Source organism: Macaca mulatta, chromosome 12 (genome assembly GCF_049350105.2).
Source record: "Macaca mulatta isolate MMU2019108-1 chromosome 12, T2T-MMU8v2.0, whole genome shotgun sequence".
In the NCBI taxonomy this organism is placed as follows: domain Eukaryota; kingdom Metazoa; phylum Chordata; class Mammalia; order Primates; family Cercopithecidae; genus Macaca; species Macaca mulatta.
This window is the reverse complement of record NC_133417.1, coordinates 106,511,442-106,533,577: the sequence shown is the minus strand read 5'-3', so window position 1 is coordinate 106,533,577 and position 22,136 is coordinate 106,511,442. Positions and strand designations below refer to the sequence as shown.

Sequence of the window (22,136 nt, the reverse complement as noted above, 5' to 3'; positions counted from 1 at the left end):
GCGGATCTCTCAGCAGAAACTCTACAAGCCAGAAGAGAGTGGGGGCCAATATTCAACATTCTTAAGAAAAATAATTTTAAACCCAGCATTTCATATCCAGCCAAACTCAGTTTCATAATTGAAGGAGAAATAAAATCGTTTACAGACAAGCAAATGCTGAGAGATTTTGTCACCACCAGGCCTGCCTTACAAGAACTCCTGAAGGAACCACTAAACATGGAAAGGAACAACTGGTACCAGCCACTGCAAAAACATGCCAAATTGTAAAGGCCATTGATGCTAGGAAGAAACTGCACCAACTAACAAGCAAAGAAACTAGCTAACATCATAATGAAAGGATCAAATTCACACATAACAATATTAACCTTAAATGTAAATGGGCTAAATGCTCCAATTAAAAGACAGACTGGCAAATTGGATAAAGAGTCAAGACCTATCAGTCTGTTGTATTCATGAGACCCATCTCACGTGCAGAGACACACATAGGCTCAAAATAAAGGGATGGAGGAAGATCTACCAAGCAAATGGAAAACAACAAAAAGCAGGGGTTGCAATCTACTCTCTGATAAAACAGACTTTAAACCAACAAAGAACAAAAGAGACAAAGAAGGCCATTACATAATGGTAAAGGGATCAATTCAACAAGAAGAGCTAACTATCCTAAGTATATATGCACCTAATACAGGAGCACCCAGATTCATAAAGCTAGTCCTTAGAGACCTACAAAGAGATTTAGACTCCCACACAATAATAATGGGAGACTTTAACACCCCACTGTCAACAACAGACAGATCAACGAGACAGAAAGTTAACAAGGATATCCAGGAATTGATTTCAGCTCTGCACCAAGCAGACCTAATAGACATCTACAAAACTCTCCACCCCAAATCAACAGAATATTTATTCTTCTCAGCACCACATCGCACTTATTCCAAAATTGACCACATAGTTGGAAGTAAAGCACTCCTCAGCAAATGTAAAAAAAACAGAAACTAGGCCAGGTGTGGAGGCTCACACCCATAATCCCAGCACTTTGGGAGGCCGAGGCAGATGGATCACGAGGTCAGGAGATCAAGACCATCCTGGCTAACACGGTGAAACCCCATCTCTACTAAAAGTAAAAAAATTAGCCAGGTGTGGTGGTGGGCAGCTGTAGTCCCAGCTACTCGGGAGGCTGAGGCAGGAGAATGACATGAACCCAGGAGGCAGAGCTTGCGGTGATTGGAGATCGCACCACTGCACTGCAGGCTGGGCGACAGAGTGAGACTCCGTCTCAAAACAAACAAAAAAACAGAAACTATAACAAACTGTCTCTCAGACCACAACGCAATCAAATTAGAACTCAGGCTTAAGAAAGTCACTCAGAACCACACAACTACATGGAAACTGAACAACCGGCTCCTGAATGACTACTGGGTAAATAACAAAATGAAGGCGGAAATAAAGATGTTCTTTGAAACCAATGAGAACAAAGACACAACATACCAGAATCGCTGGGACACATTTAAAGCAGTGTGTAGAGGGAAATTTATGGCACTAAATGCCCACAAGAGAAAGCAGGAAAGATCTAAAATTGACACCCTAATATCACAATTAAAAGAACTAGAGAAGCAAGAGCAAACACATTCAAAAGCTAGCAGAAGGCAAGAAATAACTAAGATCACAGGAGAACTGAAGGAGATAGAGACACAAAAAACCCTTCAAAAAATCAATGAATCCAGGAGCTAGTTTTTTAAAAAGATCAACAAAATAGACTGCTAGCAAGACTGATAAAGAAGAAAAGAGAGAAGAATCAAATAGATACAATAAAAAATGATAAAGGGGATATCACCACCGACCCCACAGAAATATAAACTACCATCAGAGAATACTATAAACACCTCTATGCAAATAAACCAGAAAATCCAGAAAAAATGGATAAATTCCTGGACACATACACCCTGCCAAGACTAAACCAGGAAGAAGCTGAATCCCTGAATAGACCAATAACAGGCTCTGAAATTGAGGCAATAATTAATAGCGTACCAACCAAAAAAAGTCCAGGACCAGATGGATTCAGAGCCAGATTCTACCAGAGGTACAAAGAGGAGCTGGTACCATTCCTTCTGAAACTATTCCAATCAACAGAAAAAGAGAGAATCTTCCCTAACTCTTTTTACGAGGCCAGCATCATTCTGATACCAAAGCCTGGCAGAGACACAACAAAAAAAGAGAATTTTAGACCAATACCCCTGATGAACATTGATGCAAAAATACCCCTGATGAACATTGATGCAAAAATCCTCAAAAAAATACTGGCAAACAGAATCCAGCAGCACATCAAAAAGCTTATCCACCATGATCAAGTGGGCTTCATCCCTGGGATGCAAGGCTGGTTCAACATATGCAAATCAATAAGCGTAATCCATCATATAAACAGAACCAAAGACAAAAACCACATGATTATCTCAATAGATGCAGAAAAGGCCTTTGACAAAATTCAACAGCCCCTCTTGCTAAAAACTCTCAATAAACTACGTATTGATGGGACGTATCTCAAAATGATAAGAGCTATTTATGACAAACACACAGGCAATATCCTACTGAATGGGCAAAAACTGGATGCATTCCCTTTGAAAACTGGCACAAGACAGGGATGTCCTCTCTCACCACTCCTATTCAACATAGTGTTTGGAAGTTCTGGCCAGGGCAATCAGACAGGAGAAATAAATAAAGGGTATTCAATTAGGAAAAGATGAAGTCAAACTGTCCCTCTTTGCAGATGACATGATTGCATATTTAGAAAACCCCATTGTCTCAGTTCAAAATCTTAAGCTGATAAGCAACTTCAGCAAAGTCTCAGGATACAAAATCAATGTGCAAGAATCACAAGCATTCCTATACACCAATAACAGACAGAGAGCCAAATCATTAGTGAACTCCCATTCACAATTGCTTCAAAGAGAATAAAATACCTAGGAATCCAACTTACAAGGGATGTGGAGGACCTCTTCAAGGAGAACTGCAAATCACTGCTCAATGAAATAAAAGAGGACACAAATGGAAAAACATTCCATGCTCATGGATAGGAAGAATCAATAATGTGAAAATGGCCATACTGCCCAAGATATTTTATAGATTCAATGCCATCCCCATCAAGCTACCAATGACTTTCTTCACAGAATTGGAAAAAACTACTTTAAAGTTCATATGGAAACAAAAAAGAGCCCACATTGCCAAGATAATCCTAAGCCAAAATAACAAAGCTGGAGGCATCACGCTACCTGACTTCAAACTATACATAAGGCTACAGTAACCAAAACAGCATGGTACTGGTACCAAAACAGAGATATAGACCAATGGAACAGAACAGAGCCCTCAGAAATAATACCACACATCTACAGCCATCTGATCTTTGACAAACCTGACAAGAACAAGAAATGGGGAAAGGATTCCCTAGTTAATAAATGGTGCTGGGAAAACTGGCTAGCCATATGTAGAAAGCTAAAGTTGGATCCCTTCCTTACATCTTATACAAAAATTAATTCAAGATGGATTAAAGACTTAAATGTTAGACCTAAAACCGTAAAACCCCTAGAAAAAAAACTAGGTAATACTATTCAGGACATAGGCATGGGCAAGGACCTCAGGACTAAAATACCAAAAGCAATGGCAACAAAAGCCAAAATAGACAAATGGGATCTAATTAAACTAAAGAGCTTCTGCACAGCAAAAGAAACTACCATCAGAGTGAACAGGCAACCTACTGAATGGGAGAAAATTTTTGCAATCTACTCATCTGACAAAGGGCTAATATCCAGAATCCACAAAGAACTTAAACAAATTTACACGAAAAAAATCAAACAACCCCATCAAAAAGTGGGCAAAGGATATGAACAGACACTTCTCAAAAGAAGACACTTATGCAGCCAACAGACACATGAAAAAATGCTCATCATCACTGGCCATCAGAGAAATGCAAACCACAATAAGATACCATCTCACACCAGTTAGAATGGCGATCATTAAAAAGTCAGGAAACAACAGGTGCTGGAGAGGATATGGAGAAATAGGAACACTTTTACACTGGTGGTGGGACTGTAAACTAGTTCAACCATTGTGGAAGACTGTGTGGTGATTCCTCAAGGATCTAGAACTAGAAATACCATTTGACCCAGCCATCCCTTTACTGGGCATAAATCCAAAGGATTATATATCATGCTGCTATAAAGACACATGCACACGTATGTTTATTGTGGCACTATTCACAATAGCAAAGACTTGGAACCAACCCAAATGTCCATCAATGATAGACTGGATTAAGAAAATATGGCACATATAGACTATGGAATACTATGCAGCCCTAAAAAAGGATGAGTTCGTGTCCTTTGTAGGGACATGGATGAAGCTGGAAACCATCATTCTGAGCAAACTATCGCAAGGACAGAAAACCAAACACCGCATGTTCTCACTCATAGTTGGGAATTGAACAATGAGAACACTTGGATACAGGGTGGGGAACACCACACACCAGGACCTGTCATGGGGTGCGGGAGGGGAGAGAGATAACATTAGGAGAAATACTTAATGTAAATGATGTGTTAATGGGTGCAGCACACCGACATGGCTCATGTATACATATGTAACAAGGCTGCACATTGTGCACATGTACCCTAGAACTTAAAGTATAATAATAATAAAAAGTAGTATTAGACAGAAGACATCATCTTTTTCTCAGGGCTGATAGCTAAGGGGAAACTAACAGGAGGGCGCATTTGAGTGTGTACTGTATGTTGGGTACCAAACTAGGAATTTGTCATTTTTATTTAGTTCTCATGTCTGACCCTTCTTATAAAGGGTAGTTATTAATATCCCCACCTTGAAAATGAGGAATGAGACTCAGAAATGTTAAATAATGGTCCCAAGGTCAGAAAAGCAGTAAATAAGGTTAAAATTCAGACTTGTCTAATGTCAGGCCACATCCACGGTACTATGTTCAGTACTGCTCCAAGCTGATCTTTCTGAGGAGCTCAGATGTAGACAGGGCATGTTCAAAGGGCTTATTTAGATCTAAAAAGTCCCCAGGAAGAGCATACCATTGCCAGATCACCCTTGATCTAGTGCACAGTCTGCAGGCTGGACAGGTTCCTGAACTGCCCTGGAAGTCAGCGTTTTTCCTGCATGACTCTTTAGATGGACTTAGTTCTTAGTTCAACTTGGTTTTCTCTATTCTGGTATGCAAGAATTAAGACTAAACCATTAACAAAACCTCCAAAATTAATTTGCAAAGCAGTTTTCTAGAACAGAGGTCCCCAACCTTTCTGCCACCAAAGACTGGTTTCGTGGAATATGATTCCACGAAATTTCATGGAACAATAATATGATTAAAAGAACCGCAGTTCTGTTTGAGAATTAGTGTGGACCAGTATGAGAGATACTTTGCTTTTATCCTATTCCTTTTCAGTCTCTCTCTCTTCACAAACAAATATATAACTTATTACTTAAAAAAAAAAAAATGCTTTCTGGGGTGGGGCACAGTGGCTCACGCCTGTAATCCCAGCACTTTGGGAGGCCGAGGTGGGTGGATCACCTGAGGTTAGGAGTTCAAGACCAACTCGGCCAACATGGTTAAACCCCATCTCTACTAAACTCCTTTTTTGGGAAGGACTGCTATTTATTATATCTCTTTTTTTTTTTTTTTTTTTTTTTTTTTAGTAAAATGTTTTATCATTTACCAAGTAATAGAAATTGGTAAGAAATGGAAAACCCATGCCAATAACCACAGAAATGTTTGAAATTTTACTAATCTGTGGAGATCTGAAAGTCTAGGTGTTGGGAAATCCTGGTCTGTACTCACTGAACGCCACTCTTACCATCTCACTTCCCGACACCTTGCAGCCTATCTTTGGATCCAGTCTCTTGGCTGAACTGGTTTCAGGAAAGTTATCATTGATTTTATGGTCCCTTACCCCTTTTTTAATAAACCGAATTTTCCCTTTGACTTTTGTATAATGTTTAATTCCGTTCACATTCTGTCTCTGAAACTCTCCTCCCTAGGATTTGCTCAAAGTGCTTCTCTATTCTGCCACAGTAACCATTTTCAGTCTCCTTTATTTACTTTATTCCTTTCTACTTCTTGAGGGTAACTCTCTTGTAAAACATTGAATATTTATGATGCCTGTGAAGAGTAGACATGAGAATGAATTAACTATACATGGAAGCCACACGTTGCCAACCAGAGACTGTCTTGATAGAAACCAAATAAGTAGAATTGAACAGTTTTACTGATGACAGTTCCTGATTTTTTAAGTATGCACATATATTTAGTACATTACATTCCTTTGTATGTTCCACTGTTATTAAACTATTTATTTATAGATGTTTAGTTCCAGTTGTGTGGTGTGTGCTTTTTTTTCCCCCCCCAAACCAATACTCTATGGGCATCCGTATCCCTACATCTTGGCACACTTCGTGAGTATATCCATTGTGTAAATTCCTGGTGGTAGAGCTGCTAAGTTACAGCATGTGTGCATTTAAAAGTTTGGTAGACATTGCCAAATAGCCTTCTGAAAGCTTGTACCCTTTGTACCTTTTTTTTTTTTTTTTTGAGACAGAGTCTTGCTGTGTCACCCAGGCTGGAGTGCAGTGGCGCAATCTCAGCTCACTGCAACCTCCGCCTCCCAGACTCAAGCAATTCTCCTGCTTCAGCCTCCCAAGTAGCTGGGATTACAGGCACCTGCCACCACACCCAGCTAATTTTTGTATTTGTAGTAGAGACGAGGTTTCACCATGTTGGCCAGGTTGGTCTGGAACCCCTGACCTCAAGTGATCGCCCGCCTCAGCCTCCCAAGGTGCTGAGATTACAGGCGTGAGTCACCATGCGCAGCCCCAATTTGCACTTTTATCAACAGGGTTTAAGAGTGCTTCTTTCTCTACACCACCTCCAGCAAAGAATATAATAAAACTTGATGTTTGCTAATCTAGTGGTGAACTTTTTTTTGTTTATATTTTTGTTTTAATTATGAGTGAAGTTGAGCATCTGTTGTATCAGTGGTTCTCAACCAGGGATGATTTTTGCACCCCCTCCCCCCAGCCTGCTGGGGGCATCTGGCAATGTCTGGAGACATTTTGGATAAAACTGGAGAGGGTCTGGGGAAGGGATTCCGCTGGCACTTAGTGGGTAAAAGATCCTACAATGTACACGACGAAGCAATAACTGGCCCAAAATGTTAATTTTCCAGGATTAAAAAACCCTGTTTTGTATTATTCCATTTCATCTTCTTCATTGGTTTATTATCTGTAATTCTTGAGTTTTTTAATTGGTTGGTTTCAGGTTTATAGTATACTTCTTTAACTTATCACAGTATATCTTCAAGCCATATGTTACTATTTCATGTGTAATACAAAAGCCTTACACCAGTGTATGCCCATTTCCCCACTCCTGGCCTTCGTGCTACTGCAAAACATTCTACTTCTACTTATGTTATAGACTCTACAATACGTTATTAGTGTATTACTTTAAACAGTTATCTTTTAAAAAAATTAAACAGCTTTGTTTAAATATAATTAGCATGCATCAAATTACACATTTCAAGTGTACAATTTAACCACTTTTGATATGCATTTGTAAAACCATCACCACAGTCAAAATAATGAACGTATTCATCATTCCAAAAACTTTTCTCCTGCCCCTTAGTAATTCCTCCCTTAACTCCAGGCAGCCACTGATCCGCTGTCACTATAGATAAGTGGACATTTTCTAGAATTTTATATAAATGAAGTTATAAACTGTGTACTCTTTTTTTGTCTGACTTTCTTCCAGCATAATTATGAGATTTATCCATGTTGTATGTATTATTAGAAAAACATTTTTCATGACAGATATTTCAATTAATTAGATTCCTGTTGTTAAAGAGCATGTTGTTCTAGTCACTTGATATATTTTTGTTTTAGGTCATGACTCTCCAAAGTATGATAATCACATGAGAGTGCTCATTGCTACGGATGTCTTTTGACTCATCAGAGAAAATCTGTCCAAAAGAAAATATCCATGTGACCAAATCCATTTCATTATTGAATGGCTTGATGGATTTCCTTTACTCTGATTCATACCAAAGCTGTCCTTCTCAACCAAAGCAAGAAAGGATCCTGCATGAGTCAATCCCAGAATGCAATTTTTACATCACCAACAGGTGAAGAAAACCTCATGAATAGCAGTCACAGAGACTCGGAGAGCATCACTGGTAAGTCCAGTTTAATAAATATTGAAGTGCTGTCGCTTACGGGAGAAAATGCAAATGCCTCAGTCCAGCATATATGACCTATCATGATGAAACCCAAGCCTGCCTTTCTAGTCTGATGTCCTCAGGGAAAGACTGAATTAATCTCGCATCCCCTGTGTCTCCTGACACATTAACAGCAATCTGTCGTTCATGTTGTTTCTTGTATCTGTCGGACTCCCCTGTACCCTGTGAACACCTGGTGAGTAGTAGCTGCATCATATCCATCTGATCTCCACAGGGCAAGGACAGAGTTACCCGTGTTTGTATACCCTGCAGGTACCTAACAGCAGTGCCTGGCACACAAGACTCTTGGGGTGTACAGCATATAACAAACATACATATAGGCCCATAACACTTTATCTGTAAGACTAAATCAAAAAACTCTGAGCACTCAAAGTTTTTTTCTATACTTTTATTCAAACACTCATTTGCCCACGAAACCAGACTTTGGCTGTTTCTGGACTTAACTCATTTAGTTTGAATACTTATATTTGCCGAAGATTTATTTATGTATTTAAATATGAGGTGCTGCCGCAAAACCAGCTGGGGATGTTATATAACATGCAGTTAATGTACAGTGCCACTTTTCTAAAAATCTGAAAAATTCTGAATTCTGAAACCCATCAAAACCCGAAGTTTTTTTTAATTCATCCTCATTGAGGTATGTTTATTAAGATACAAGAAAATACACTCATTTTAAGTGTACAGTTTGAGTTTTGACAAAAATATCCACTCAGTGTAACTGCCAGTACAAACAAGTTCGAGAAGTTTTTATCATCCCAGAGAAAGTTCCCTTGTACACAGATCTCCCCACCCCTCACCTCCGGTTCCAAACAACCACTAATCTGCTTTCTGCCACTTTAAATTAAATTTGCTTGTTCTAGAATTTCATATAAATTCAATGTGTCTCTTTTGTGTCTGCCTTCTTTTGTACAGCAAAATGTTTTTGAGATGTATCCACTTGTGATAAGTATCAGAAGTTTATTCTTTTTATTGCTAAGCTGGAACTTAACTCATCTCTGCTATTGTAGCAGAAAAGCAGCCATGGACAGTACATGAAAAAATGAATGTGACTGTGTTTCAATAAAAGTTGATTTACAAAACCAGGCAGGGGCAGCAAGCTGAAGTTGGCCTGTGGGCTGTCGTTTGCTGACCTCTGCTGTACATCATCAACACTTGGTAATGTCAGTGGTTTTGATTTTAGCCATTCTAGTAGGTGTGTACTAGTATCTCTGAGATTTTAATTTATATTTTCCTGATGACTCATGATGTTGAGCACCTTTTCATGTGCTTATTAGCCATACCTAGATTTTATTTTGAGTTGTTTATTCAAATCATTTGCCCACTAAAATTTTGTCTTACTATTGAAATGTAAACGTTGAATTGTTAGTGTTCTTTACATGTTCTAGATGTAAGTCCTTTGTTAGATAAATGGACCGTATTTTCTCCCAGACTTTGGCTTGCCTTTTCATCTTCTTACTGGTGTCTTTTGAAGACCTATTTTAAATTTTGATGGAGTTTATCAGTTTTTGCTACTATAATTCATATTTTTGTGTCGTTTCTAAGAAATCTTCGCATAAAAGAAAAAGTTTGACAGTTTTTACCTCTACTTTTAAGTCAGTAGTCTACTTTTTTGAGTATGGAATTAGATTAGGGTCCAAATTTTTGTTTTTTGCTTTCCAATTGGATATTTCATTGTTTCTTTACCATTTGTTAAAAATGGTCTCTTTACCCTTATTGAAATACCTTGATAATTTCATTGAAAATCACCTAGTCATATATGTATGGTTTCTGTTTCTGAACTCTATCCTGTTCCTTTAATCCCTAAGTCTATCTTTACAGAAATACCACGTTGTCTTATTTACTGTAATTCTATAGTAAATCTTGAAATCAGATAACACAAATTCTCCAACTTTACTCTTCTTTTTCAAAAATTATTTTGGCCATTTAAGATTTTTCACATTTTTTATATAAATTGTTTAATCTGCTTGTCAACACTTGAGCCCAGGAGTTCAAGAGCAGCCTGGACAACTAGCTGGGCGTGGTGGCATGCACCTGTAGTCCCAGCTACTAGGGAAGCTGAGGCAGGAGGATAACTTGAGCCCAGGAGATTAAGGCTGCAGTGAGCTATGATTGTGCCATTGCACTCCAGCCTGAATAACAGAATGAGAGACCCTGTCCCTAATAATAATAACCAGCTTGTCATTTTCTTTCAAAAAAGAATGCTGGACTTTTGAATGGAATTACATATACTCTGTAGAGAATTGATAATTTGAGAATAGTGAGTCTCTTAATCCATAAACTTGATATATCTCTCCATTTACTTAGTTAGGTCCTCTTTAATTTCTCTTAACAATATTTTATAGTTTTATTGCATAAGTCTTGCACATATTTATTAAATTTAGTCTTAAGTATTTTTTAAATGGCACTGTTTATTTAATTTCATTCTCCTACTGTGTGTTACTACTATAAAGAAATGAAATTGGTTTTTTTAATGTTGATCATGCATTCTGCAACTTTGCTTAACTTACTAGTTTTAGTAACTTTTTGGTAGATTTCTTAGAGTTTTCTACATACACCATAATGTCTGCAAATAGAGACAGTTTTGCATATTCTTTTTCAATCTGGATGCCTTTTATTTATTTTTCTTGCCTTATTGAATGAGACACGATCTCAGTATATTGTTGAATAAAATGGTAATAATAAACATTCTTGACATATTTCCAGTCTGAGGAGAAAAGTTACAATATTTGACCATTAAGTCTCTTGAGAATGCCGTATATTAAATTGAGAAGATATCCTTCTCTTCCAAATTGGATGAAAAGTTTTTAGCATGAATTTTGTCAAATGGCTATTTTGCATCTGTTGAAATATTCATATGGTTTTTCTACCTTTGTCTATTAGTGTGGTGAATTCTGTTGGTTTAGTTTTGAATTTTAAACCAGACTTGCGTTCCTGGAAAAAACTACTTGGTTATGATATATTATCTTTTTTATATATGACAGGTTTTATTTACTAGTGTTTTGTTAGGGAATGTGTGTGTGTCTGTGTTCTTCCTAGTCCCATTAATAAGGATTATTGATTTGTACTTTTTTCTTTTTTTTTTTTTTGCAATGTCTTTGCTTTATTTTGATATTGAGGTAATACTGGCCTTGTAAAATGAGTTGTGAAGTATGCCTTCCTCCGTGTTTGGAAAAAGTTTGTGTGGAATTGGCATCACATTATTTTTCATGTTTTTACTTTTTAAACTAATCTAAATCTTTACATTTAAAGGGCATCTCCACAGATAACTTATAGTTGGGTCTTTTCTAAAAAGAAAATCCAGTCTGATCATCTGTACTTTCTATTTGCAGTATTTGGACCATTTAATTTTAATGTAATTATCACTTTAGTTGAGTCTACTGTACTCCTATTTTCTGTTTTTCTATTTGTTTCATCTTCCATTTTTTTCTCATTTTCTTTTTTTAAATTTATTTTTTTTTATTTTAATTCTACTGTTGACATATTAGCTATACCTCTTATTTTTCTCAGTGCTTTCTCTAGGTTGCAATACGCACCTTTAACTTACCAAAGCCCATCTTCAAATAACATTATATTTAATACAGTGACACTCTTAAAACAGTATTCTTCCATTTCCCTCTACCATTCTACATATTATGATGATGCCTTTTACATCTACATATGTCATATACATAGTACATTATTACTTTTGCTTTAAATTGCTAATTATGAATTAAATAAATTATGAAAATAAAAGGCTTATGTATTACCCACAGATTTACCATTCTGTTATTTCTTTGGTAAATTGAAGTTCCCATCCAATATGCTTTTTGCCTGAATAACTTTAACATTTCCTGGGATATGGGTTGGCTGGCAATGAATAGCCTTAGGTTTCTGCTTGTGTAAGAAATAAAATTTCTTTTTTTTTTTTTTCTTGAGAATGGATCTCATTCTGTTCCCCAGGCTGGAGTACAGTGACATGATCATGGCTCACTGCAGCCTGCACCTCCTGGGCTCAAGTGATCCTCCCATCTCAGCCTCCTGAGTAGCTTGGACCACAGGCATGCGCCATCAAACCCAGCTAATTTTTTCTTTTTTTTTTTTTTTATTTTTTTAATGTAGAGTCAGGGTTTCACTATGTTGCCAAGCTGGTCTTGAAATCCTGGGCTCAAGCAGTCCTTTCACTTTGACCTCCGAAAGAGCTGGGATTACAGGAGTGAGCTACCACGCCTGGCCTATTTCACCTTTTTTGAAAGATATTTTTCACTAGCACAAGATTCTAAATTGGCTTTTTGTCCATGTGTTTTAATGATGCTGTTCCATTGTCATCCATCTATCTTGAAATGAATAGTTTGCATTCACTCTTTGTTCCCTTAAATATAATGTGTCTTTTTTTTTTTTTCCTATCTCTCTGCTTGTAGGATTTTTTTCTTTGTCACTGGTTTTTAGCAATTTTACTTTGATGTGGTTTTCTTTGTATTTATGCTGCATGGAGTTGAAATTCTTTGAACTATAGGCTTAATTGTTTTAATTAAACTTGGAAGAATTTGGCCACCACTTTTTCAAATATTTTTTCTGTTCTTGCCTCTTTTTTCTTCTGGGACTGCAGACAGCTTAATATGACACAGCCACTGATGTTCTATTCAGTTTTTTACGCCCAATCTTTTTTTTCTCTGTGCTTCATTTTAGATAATTTCTACTGCTATATCTTCAAGTTTACTGTTCTTTTCTTCTGGAGACTATCTAATCCGTTTATCTTATCTAGTGAATTTTTTATTTTAGATGCTGTACTTTAGTTCTATTTGAGTTTTTAAAATGCAGGTATATCTTCTGTTTCTCTTCTCATTAAGTTACTGTTTTCCTTTTAAATTTTTGAGCATATTAAAAAATAGCTGTGTTTAAATGCTGCTTACTAATTCTGTTATTTCTGTCATTATGGGTCTGTTTCTGTTGACTCATTTCCCTCCTGGTTATGGATTACATTTTATTTATTTTTGCATATCTAGTAATTTTTTATGGACTGGTGAACATTATGAATGTTACATTGTTAAGTGTTTGGATTTTGTTGTCTTCCTTGGAAAAGTGTTAAAATTTGTTTTGGCAGGTCTTTAAGTTATTTGCTGATAAGGTTAACCCTTTGAGGCTTGTTTTTAATCTTTGCTATGTGGGTCTAAAGATCATACTGTAGACCATGCTCTAGTATGCTTGATTCTAGCGCTGATTTAATTCTCTTACCAGTAGGCATGACTGGAAAAAAATGGACATATGGAAGAGACATTTGGAGGATAAAATGGTAGAGAAGGAGTTGTCAAGCCTGGGCAAGAGTAATAAATGGAACATTATCAGAATATGGAAGCAAGGTGGAAGAGCTAGTCTAAAGAATATTTAGCCTAATCTACTAAGCCTGGATTGTACACTCATTTTTAATATTACATTTTGGAAGTACGGAATTAATGACCTTGAATTTTCACAGGATTTCATTAATACCTATTTGAAGAAAACGTCTAGGGACTAGTATCTCTTGTAATGAATGTCACTTTTGTTCTTCATTGCCACTATACTCTTGAATACCTAATAGTCTGTTTTTAGCACTGCATGTATTTATAGTCAACTTCTCTTCCTGAGTATTAAAATGACAATCTATATGTAATATATGTGCAGCAGGAAAAATTCGGATAATCACATGGAACTTGTAATAATAGAATTTGGATATATGTTCAGGTCTCTTATTTAAGAGCTCTGTAAGGATTGAGAGCTTATTTAGAATCATATTTAAGGTTTTAAATCTACCTCATCTCTGTCTCATTGTGATGATCAAGCCACTGCTTCTCCTTCTGGGTGAATAGGGATGTCTGATATTGCCAGCCTCCTTGTATTTAACTTATTAAAATGTCATTGTTAAGTCAAGGTCAAGTAGTAGGAATTTACTCTCTTAAGGATTTGTGTTCTTAACCAGTACTTTGTTGTTCTTTGCCAGAGCTAGAGCATGTTTCATTATACTACCCACAAAGGAAATACCACATCTCTTTAAAAGTGAGAGGGCTGACATGACATCCTGTATTTTCTCTATTTTAAGCCCTAGTATTTTAAGCATGTTAACAGGAATAACTCTCCTTTTTTGTAAACAGCTAAGTTTGGGAGGTGTTAAATGATGGGCAGTACTGGGAACAGGAAGATAGTGGCAGATACATAAAGACACAAAAGCCCAGTTTTGTTCAGAGATGGGGGGTGGGTGTTGTAGGTGTGCAAGTGAGAGAGTAGTGATGTAAATAGTATTCAATGAGTACCTATGATCTGCCAGATACCCTGGGTGCCTTAATTGCTTATTTTAGTTACTTTTACTACTGTTGTGAGTGATAAATGATCTTTATTTTACAAATGAGAGAAATTAAGGCTCTGAAAGGATAAATCGTGTGTCTAACTTAATTAGTAGAGGAGTCACATTCAGAAGCTACATCTGATGCCAAAACCCAGGATCTTTCTAATATTAAGAATGAAAAATAAGACAATAAGTAGATTAGACACCTGGAGGAATTAGCAGATATGTAGGACTAATACTGTATGTTGGAGACATGATGTGTAGGAACTTGCTTTCTAGGACAAGTTGTCAGCCTTTGTCCTGTAAATGGCAGATAGCAACAAGAATGGGTACAGTGCTGGATAGGAAGTCAAGACACACGTTTGGTGGTTCTGTAACTCGGCAAGTTACCCATCTTTAAGTCTCAGTTTCCTTATCTAGGAGGCAGGATTGGATGGTTTCTGAAAGTACCTTCTACCTTTAATACTCTGTAATTATTTAGATACTATAGCAACCTTATTTTAGCAATCTTGATTTGATCTCTAGGTCTAAAAACTCAATAGTAATACAGTAATAAAAGTAGCTGACAATAGGTCTTTCAGTCTTTTTCGCCCTCCCTTAGTCTCTGTCCCCAGTCCCTCCCCTCCCTACCCCTTTCCCTCATCCAGCTCAGGCGGTGTTTGTGCTCTGTTTGTGCCCGTGGGGGTGGTGGAGGCAATGGAGTAAGCAGGAGGCAGCTGCCAGGTGCGAAAGCAGGGCAGGAACCGCCTGTGTTTAGGGGGGCGAGGAAAAAGAGCCCCAGCTCTGCCCCTCCTGGAAGGAGAGGGAAAAGGTAACTATGACTGCCCAATATTGCAGCCATGGAGTCCATGTGGTAATAAATTGAAGAGTACTGTTACAGAAGTAACAGCTGATGTCACTAGTGCTGTAATGGGAAATCCTGTCACTAGAGAATTTGATGTTGGTCAACACATTGCCAGTGGTGGCAGTGGGCTAGCTTGGGAGATTTTTAATGGCACAAAAAAGTCAACAAAGTAGGGGCTGTTTTTGTCTTTGATAAAAAATGATTGGCAAATATCAAAAATTTGAAAAGGATCAAATCATCGATTCTCTAAAACGAGGAGTCCAACACTTAACTCGACTTCAACACCCTCGACTTCTTACTGTCCAGCATCCTTTAGAAGAATCCAGGGATTCTTTGGCATTTTGTACAGAACCAGTTTTTGCCAGTGTAGCCAGTGTTCTTGGTAACTGGGAAAATCTACCTTTCCCTATGTCTCCAGACATTAAGGATTATAAACTTTATGATGTAGAAACCAAATGTGGTTTGCTTCAGGTTTCTGAAGGCTTGTCATTCTTGCATAGCAGTGTGAAAATGGGACATGGAAATATTACTCCTGAAAATACAATTGTGAATAAAAGTGGAGCCTGGAAAATAATGGGTTTTGATTTTTGTGTATCATCAACCAATCCTTCTGAACAAGAGCCTAAATTTTCTTGTAAAGAATGAGACCCAAATTTACCTTCATTGTGTCTTCCAAATCCTGACTATTTGGCTCCTGAATACATACTTTATGTGAACTGTGAAACAGCCAGTGATTTGTATTCTTTAGGAACTGTTATGTATGCTGTATTTAATAAAAGGAAACCTATATTTGAAGTCAATAAGCAAGATATTTACAAGAGTTTCAGTAGGCAGTTGGATCAGTTGAGTTATTTAGGATCTAGTTCACTTACAAATATACCTGAGGAAGTTCGTGAACATGTAAAGCTACTGTTAAATGTAACTCCAACTGTAAGACCAGTTGCAGATCAAATGACAGATTCCCTTCTTTGATGATGTTGGTGCAGTAACACTGCAATGTTTTAATACCTTTTTCCAAAGAGATTATCTTCGGAAATCACAGTTTTTCAACAGACTGTCAAAGGTTCTACTGCCCACGCATGTCATTGTGCAGAGAATTTTGACTTGTTTGACTTCAGAATTTGTAAACCCTGACATGGTACCTTTTGTTTTGCCCAGTGTTCTACTGATCATTGAGGAATGCACCAAAGAAGAATATGTCAAATTAATTCCACCTGAACTTGGTCCTGTGTTTAAGCAGCAGGAGCCAATCCAGATTTTGGTAATTTTCCGACAAAAAATGGATTTGCTACTAACCAGAACCCCTCCCGATGAGATAAAGAACAGTGTTCTACCCATGGTTTACAGAGCACTAGAAGCTCCTTCCATTCAGACCCAGGAGCTCTGTCTAAACATCATTCCAGCCTTTGCAAATCTTATAGACTACCCATCCATGAAACGTACTTTGATACCAAGAATTAAAATGCCTGTCTACAAATGTCTTCCCTTGCTGTTTGTGTAAATTCATTAGTGTGCTTATGAAAGATTTTGGAATACTTGGATAAGTGGTTTGTACTTGATGATAGCCTACCCTTCTTACAACAAATTTCATCCAAAGAATCTGCAGTCTTCATGGGTATTTTAGGCATTTACAAATGTACTTTTACTCATAAGTTGGGAATCACCAAAGAGCAGCTGGCTGGATAAGTATTGCCTCATCTTATTCCCCTGAGTATTGAAAACAATCTTAATCAGTTCAATTCTTTCATTTCCATCATAAAAGAGATGCTTAATAGATTGGAGTCTGAACATAAGACTAAGCTGGAACAACTTCATATAATGCAAGAACAGCAGAAATCTTTGGACATAGGAAATCAAATTAATGTTTCTGGGGAGACAAAAGTTACAAATATTTTGAATCAGCAAATTGACATGGTTGTTAACCACATTGGAGCAGACCTTCTGACTGGCAGTGATTCCAAAAATAAAGAGGATGGGTTACAGAATAAACATAAAACAGCATCACTTACATTTGAAGAAAAACAAAAATTAGCAAAAGAACAAGAGCAGGCACAGAAGTTGAAAAGCCAGCAGCCTCTTAAACCCCAATGCATACACCTATTGCTACTGTTAAACAGAGTAATGACTTGACAGACACATTGATGGATAATATGTCATCTTCGACTAGCCTTTCTGTTAGTACCCCTAAACCTTCTGCTTCAAGTACTTTCACTTCTCTTCCTTCCATGGGCATTGGCATGATGTTTTCTATACCAGTTGATAATACAAAGAAAAATTTGACAAATGGCCTAAATGCCAATATGGGCTTTCAGACTTCAGGATTCAACATGCCTGTTACGACAAACCAGAACTTCTACAGTAGTCCAAGCACAGTTGGAGTGACCAAGATGACTCTGGAACCCCTCCCACTTTGCCAAACTTCAGTGCCTTGAATGTTCCTCCTGCTGGTGCAAAGCCGACCCAACAAAGACCCACAGATATGTCTGCCCTTAATAATCTCTTTGGCCCTCAGAAACCCAAAGTTAGCATGAACCAGTTATCACAACAGAAACCAAATCAGTGGCTCAATCAGTTTGTACCTCCTCAAGGTTCTCCAGCTATGGGCATTCAGTAATGGGAACACAGATGAACATGATAGGACAATCTGCCTTTGGTACGCAGGGTAATCCTTTCTTCAACCCACGGAACTTTGCATAGCCACCAACTACTATGACCAATAGCAGTTCAGCTAGCAGTGATTTAAAAGATCTTTTTGGGTGAGGTGTCTTCCTTCTATTGTGAAGGATTATTTCAGTTTTAATCATGGGTGAACTGATTTACATCTTTATATAGTTGGCTTGGAGGAACTACTTCTATGGGAAAGTGAATCGTTCTGTGACAGAAAACATCTGTCACAGATAGTATGCCAGCATAGTAGTTGTATGGACTTCTAACCAGTTGAGGTTTTTTTTGTTTTTTGTTTTTTTTGTTTTTTTTTAGATGGAGTCTCGCTGTGTCGCCCAGGCTGGAGTGCAGTGGCCGGATCTCAGCTCACTGCAAGCTCCACCTCCCCGGTTTCCGCCATTCCCCTCCCTCAGCCTGCGGAGTAGCTGGGACTACAGGCGCCCGCCACCACGCCTGGCTAATTTTTTGTATTTTTTAGTAGAGACGGGGTTCCACCATGTTAGCCAGGATGGTCTCAATCTTCTGACCTCGTGATCCACCCGTCCTCCCAAAGTGCTGGGATTACAGGCTTGAGCCACAGCGCCCGGCCCAGTTGAGTTTTTTTAAAGCATTGAGAATTTTTTTCTCTTACCAACTCCTCTTCAGGTTTTTAAAGACCCAACCCTTCCCAATCTCGAAGAGAAAAAGGACAACTGAGTTATCTTGAGTAGCTGAATTTTTTAATCGGATGTTTATTTTGGCTTGTGAATCTTTGTGTTATTTAAAAAATTGAGTTGATGGTCATTGCAAGCTCATCTATTAAGTACTACATGGTACACAGTCTACCTTCACAAGTCGTTAGTGTTCATTTTAATATGTGAAAAATCTTGATGCTGTATTGATTTGCTTCCATTTAAGATGACAGTGAGAAAATGATAAGCATAAAGAGATCAGGTTATTTGCTTTTTCCAAACTTACTTTTCAGATGAACTAATGTTTAGTACAAAGAGACTGAGCAAATACTACAAAATTTAACTTAACCTACATTTCATTGGCTAACCATCTTAAATGTAAACTAATCATTGTAAATTATATTTTAGCATGGTCTGCCTCAAATGGTAATGTATTTTTCTGCATTCACTTGGATATATTTAGAATCACTTTGGTATATGCTGATTTGTTTGGATATTTGACAAAGCACTCTGATGTGACTTCCCTGACTACTAACTTCATATTTCATTTCAAATTCAAACTTCTGAGGTTGCAGCATATATGAATTGCATTTTCTTTTGTTGTTGTTGTTGTTGTTGTTGTTGTTGTTGTTGAGACAGAGTCTCGCTCTGTCGCCCAGGCTGGAGTGCAGTGGCCTAATCTCAGCTCACTGCAAGCTCCGCCTCCCAGGTTTATGCCATTCCCCTGCCTCAGCCTCCGGAGTAGCTGGGGCTACAGGCGCCCGCCACCTCGCCTGGCTAGTTTCTGGCTAACACAGTGAACTGCATTTTCAAAAGGAGATTTGTAAGAATTAAACTGTACTTAATGGGTAAACTTTTGAGATTTCTGCTGTATTGTTTCAAATGTAATAAACTTTATTCTCTAAAAATAAAAAAAAAAAGAAGCTGACATTGATAGAGTGCCTCCACAGTGTGCAAGGCATTGTACTAAATACTAGTATTTTTCATGCATTTGTCTCATTTAATTCATATAACCTAGGAGGTAAGTACCTTCTCCATTTTACAGATGAGGAAACTGAGGGTTAGAATTGAGGTAACTTACCCAGTGTCACATTGTGGTATGTGTAGAGTCAGGACTCAGACCAGAACTATCGCTATACCATATTAAATTTATGTTATGTGAAGGATAGAGAAGACTTTTTAGAGGAAACTTTTTTTCCCCTCCCCTTTCCGATTTTCTTCACCTCACATGTTTTGAGATTTAGATGTACCATTTCTTTAAAATAAAAATGATAAAGTACTTATGTCAGTGCCAGTGAAATTTAATGCAATTTTAAAAAACATTTAGTGACTATGAGAATATACTAAAATGTAATTTTTCCAGATTTTGAAGAATCATCCACAGAATTCAAATTTTGTTATTAAAGAGCATATCATTTTATCCCTTTGAAACTATTTTCTGCTGGTTGCTTTGTATTGCTTTTTCCCCCAAGCATGTAAGTTGAGATCAGACCCCTTTCACTTTGTTTTTAAAAAGTATATATCCAATTATTTTGTGTCCGTTAAAAATACTGTTTAAAAATTAAGCAGCCTGCTGCTGCTTCAGAGACATACACCTCTTTTAAACAGTACTAAATAGGTTGATAGGGAGAAAATATGAAATTTCTACAAATTAATTCTAAACTTTAAAAGCATAGTTATAAAGACAGGAACAACAGACGGGCGTATGTGAGGGATGAGGGTGGGAAGGGGGAGAGGATCAGAAAAAATAACTGTTGGGTTACTAGGCCTAGTACCTGGGTGACAAAATAATCTGTACAACAAACCCCCATGACATGAGTTTACCTATATAACAAACCTGCACATGTACCCCTGAACCTAAAATTTAAAAATTAAAAAATTAAAAATAAAAAAAACATAGTTATAGTCACTAAGCAATATATTTAGATAGTATATAATTCAGATTTGTGGTATCTGCATGTTCTTACTCATGTGGAAGCTGACAAAGTTGATCTAGAAGTAGAGAGTAGAATAGTGATTACTAGAGGCTAGGAAGGGTAGCAGGAAGGAGCGATCAGGAGATGTTGGTTAACAGATACAAAATTACAGCTGGATAGGTGGAATAAGTTCCAGTGTTCTTTAGCACCATAGGGTGGCTATACTTGGCAATAATTTGTTGTATATTTTCAAACAGATAAAAGGTAGGATTTTGAATGTCCTCAATGCAAAGAAATGATAAATGCTTGAGGTAAGGAATGTGCTAATTACCTTGATTTGATCATTATACATTGTATACAGGTGTCAAAATATCACATGTACCCCATAAATATATCCAATTATTTTGTGTCAATTAAAAAGACTTTTTAAAAATTACTGTCAAAAAAATGTATGCCATCATTTTTACTTTAGAATTTCTCTTACTAAAAGAAAAAAAAAAAAACTATACTATTAGGATATACTAATAAAAATCAGTGGAGAAATGATCTTGTCTAATATTTCTTTGGTTGTCCTACTTTAGAAAAACTAATTTTCATCATTTTCTCTGTAGCCTAGTAAAAGTTGAAATATATTGGATTCATTTACATAGACTCTCCTCTTCAGATGTCTGCTCCAATGAGGATCTCCCTGAAGTTGAGCTGGTGAGTCTGCTAGAAGAACAACTACCACAGTATAGGCTAAAAGTAGACACTCTCTTTCTATATGAAAATCAAGACTGGACTCAGTCTGCACACCAGCAGCAACATGCATCTGATGCCCTCTCTCCAGTCCTTGCTGAAGAGACTTTCCGCTATATGAGTGAGTATTTTTTTACTCTTTTAGTCTGTGCATTGAAGTAATGATCATGGGTATCTTGGTATTGATTTTTAAAGCATTGATGTTTAATAGCCATTGTTCAGTGTATACCTACTTTCATGTGAACTGATTTCACAGGAAGAGATAATTCTGTGTTATGTCTGAATGCAGAAAGTTTGTCATCCTTAGGACTCTCAGTGTCCAGTGTTGTAAATATACTTAGATGTTTTCATGATTTGATATTTTCCTCAGACTGAGTAGAAAAGGGAACTTTTTAAAAAGCGAAGTGATTTAAAATTTTAATATTCCTTTATAACTGTCAACATTTATTATCCCAGTAGTTTGGTATCCTAAGCTATCAGCTTTTGACTTTTATCTTTATTAATATCTTTATTAAACACAGTCACAAGAATTATGTCAGCATAATTAAGCATAGTTCTTAGATATATAAGAAGTTTTAATAATGCCAGGAGAAATAAATATACACTATATAGTAATATTTATTATTTAAGGATTCCTAAGTGAGAGACTGAGCCAGATTTGTCCTAAAAATAGGTCTGTTTTACACCAAGCTATTAGAAAGGACAAGGAAATTTTTGAACTTC

General features: G+C 37.1%; 1 protein-coding gene and 1 pseudogene across 2 annotated transcripts in view; both read left to right on the top strand.

Annotated features, from left to right (window-relative positions):
* The window catches only part of TRAK2 (trafficking kinesin protein 2), a 76,168-nt gene that overhangs the window by 21,775 nt on the left and 32,257 nt on the right, over positions 1–22,136 (top strand). For both annotated transcript variants that reach the window (XM_077956369.1, NM_001260810.1), the window contains 2 exon segments: positions 7,933–8,222; positions 21,340–21,534. In XM_077956369.1, the coding sequence (XP_077812495.1) occupies positions 8,132–8,222; positions 21,340–21,534 (286 nt within the window). In that variant the 5' untranslated portion in view covers positions 7,933–8,131.
* LOC106992687 (SCY1-like protein 2 pseudogene) lies at positions 15,290–18,315 on the top strand (annotated as a pseudogene).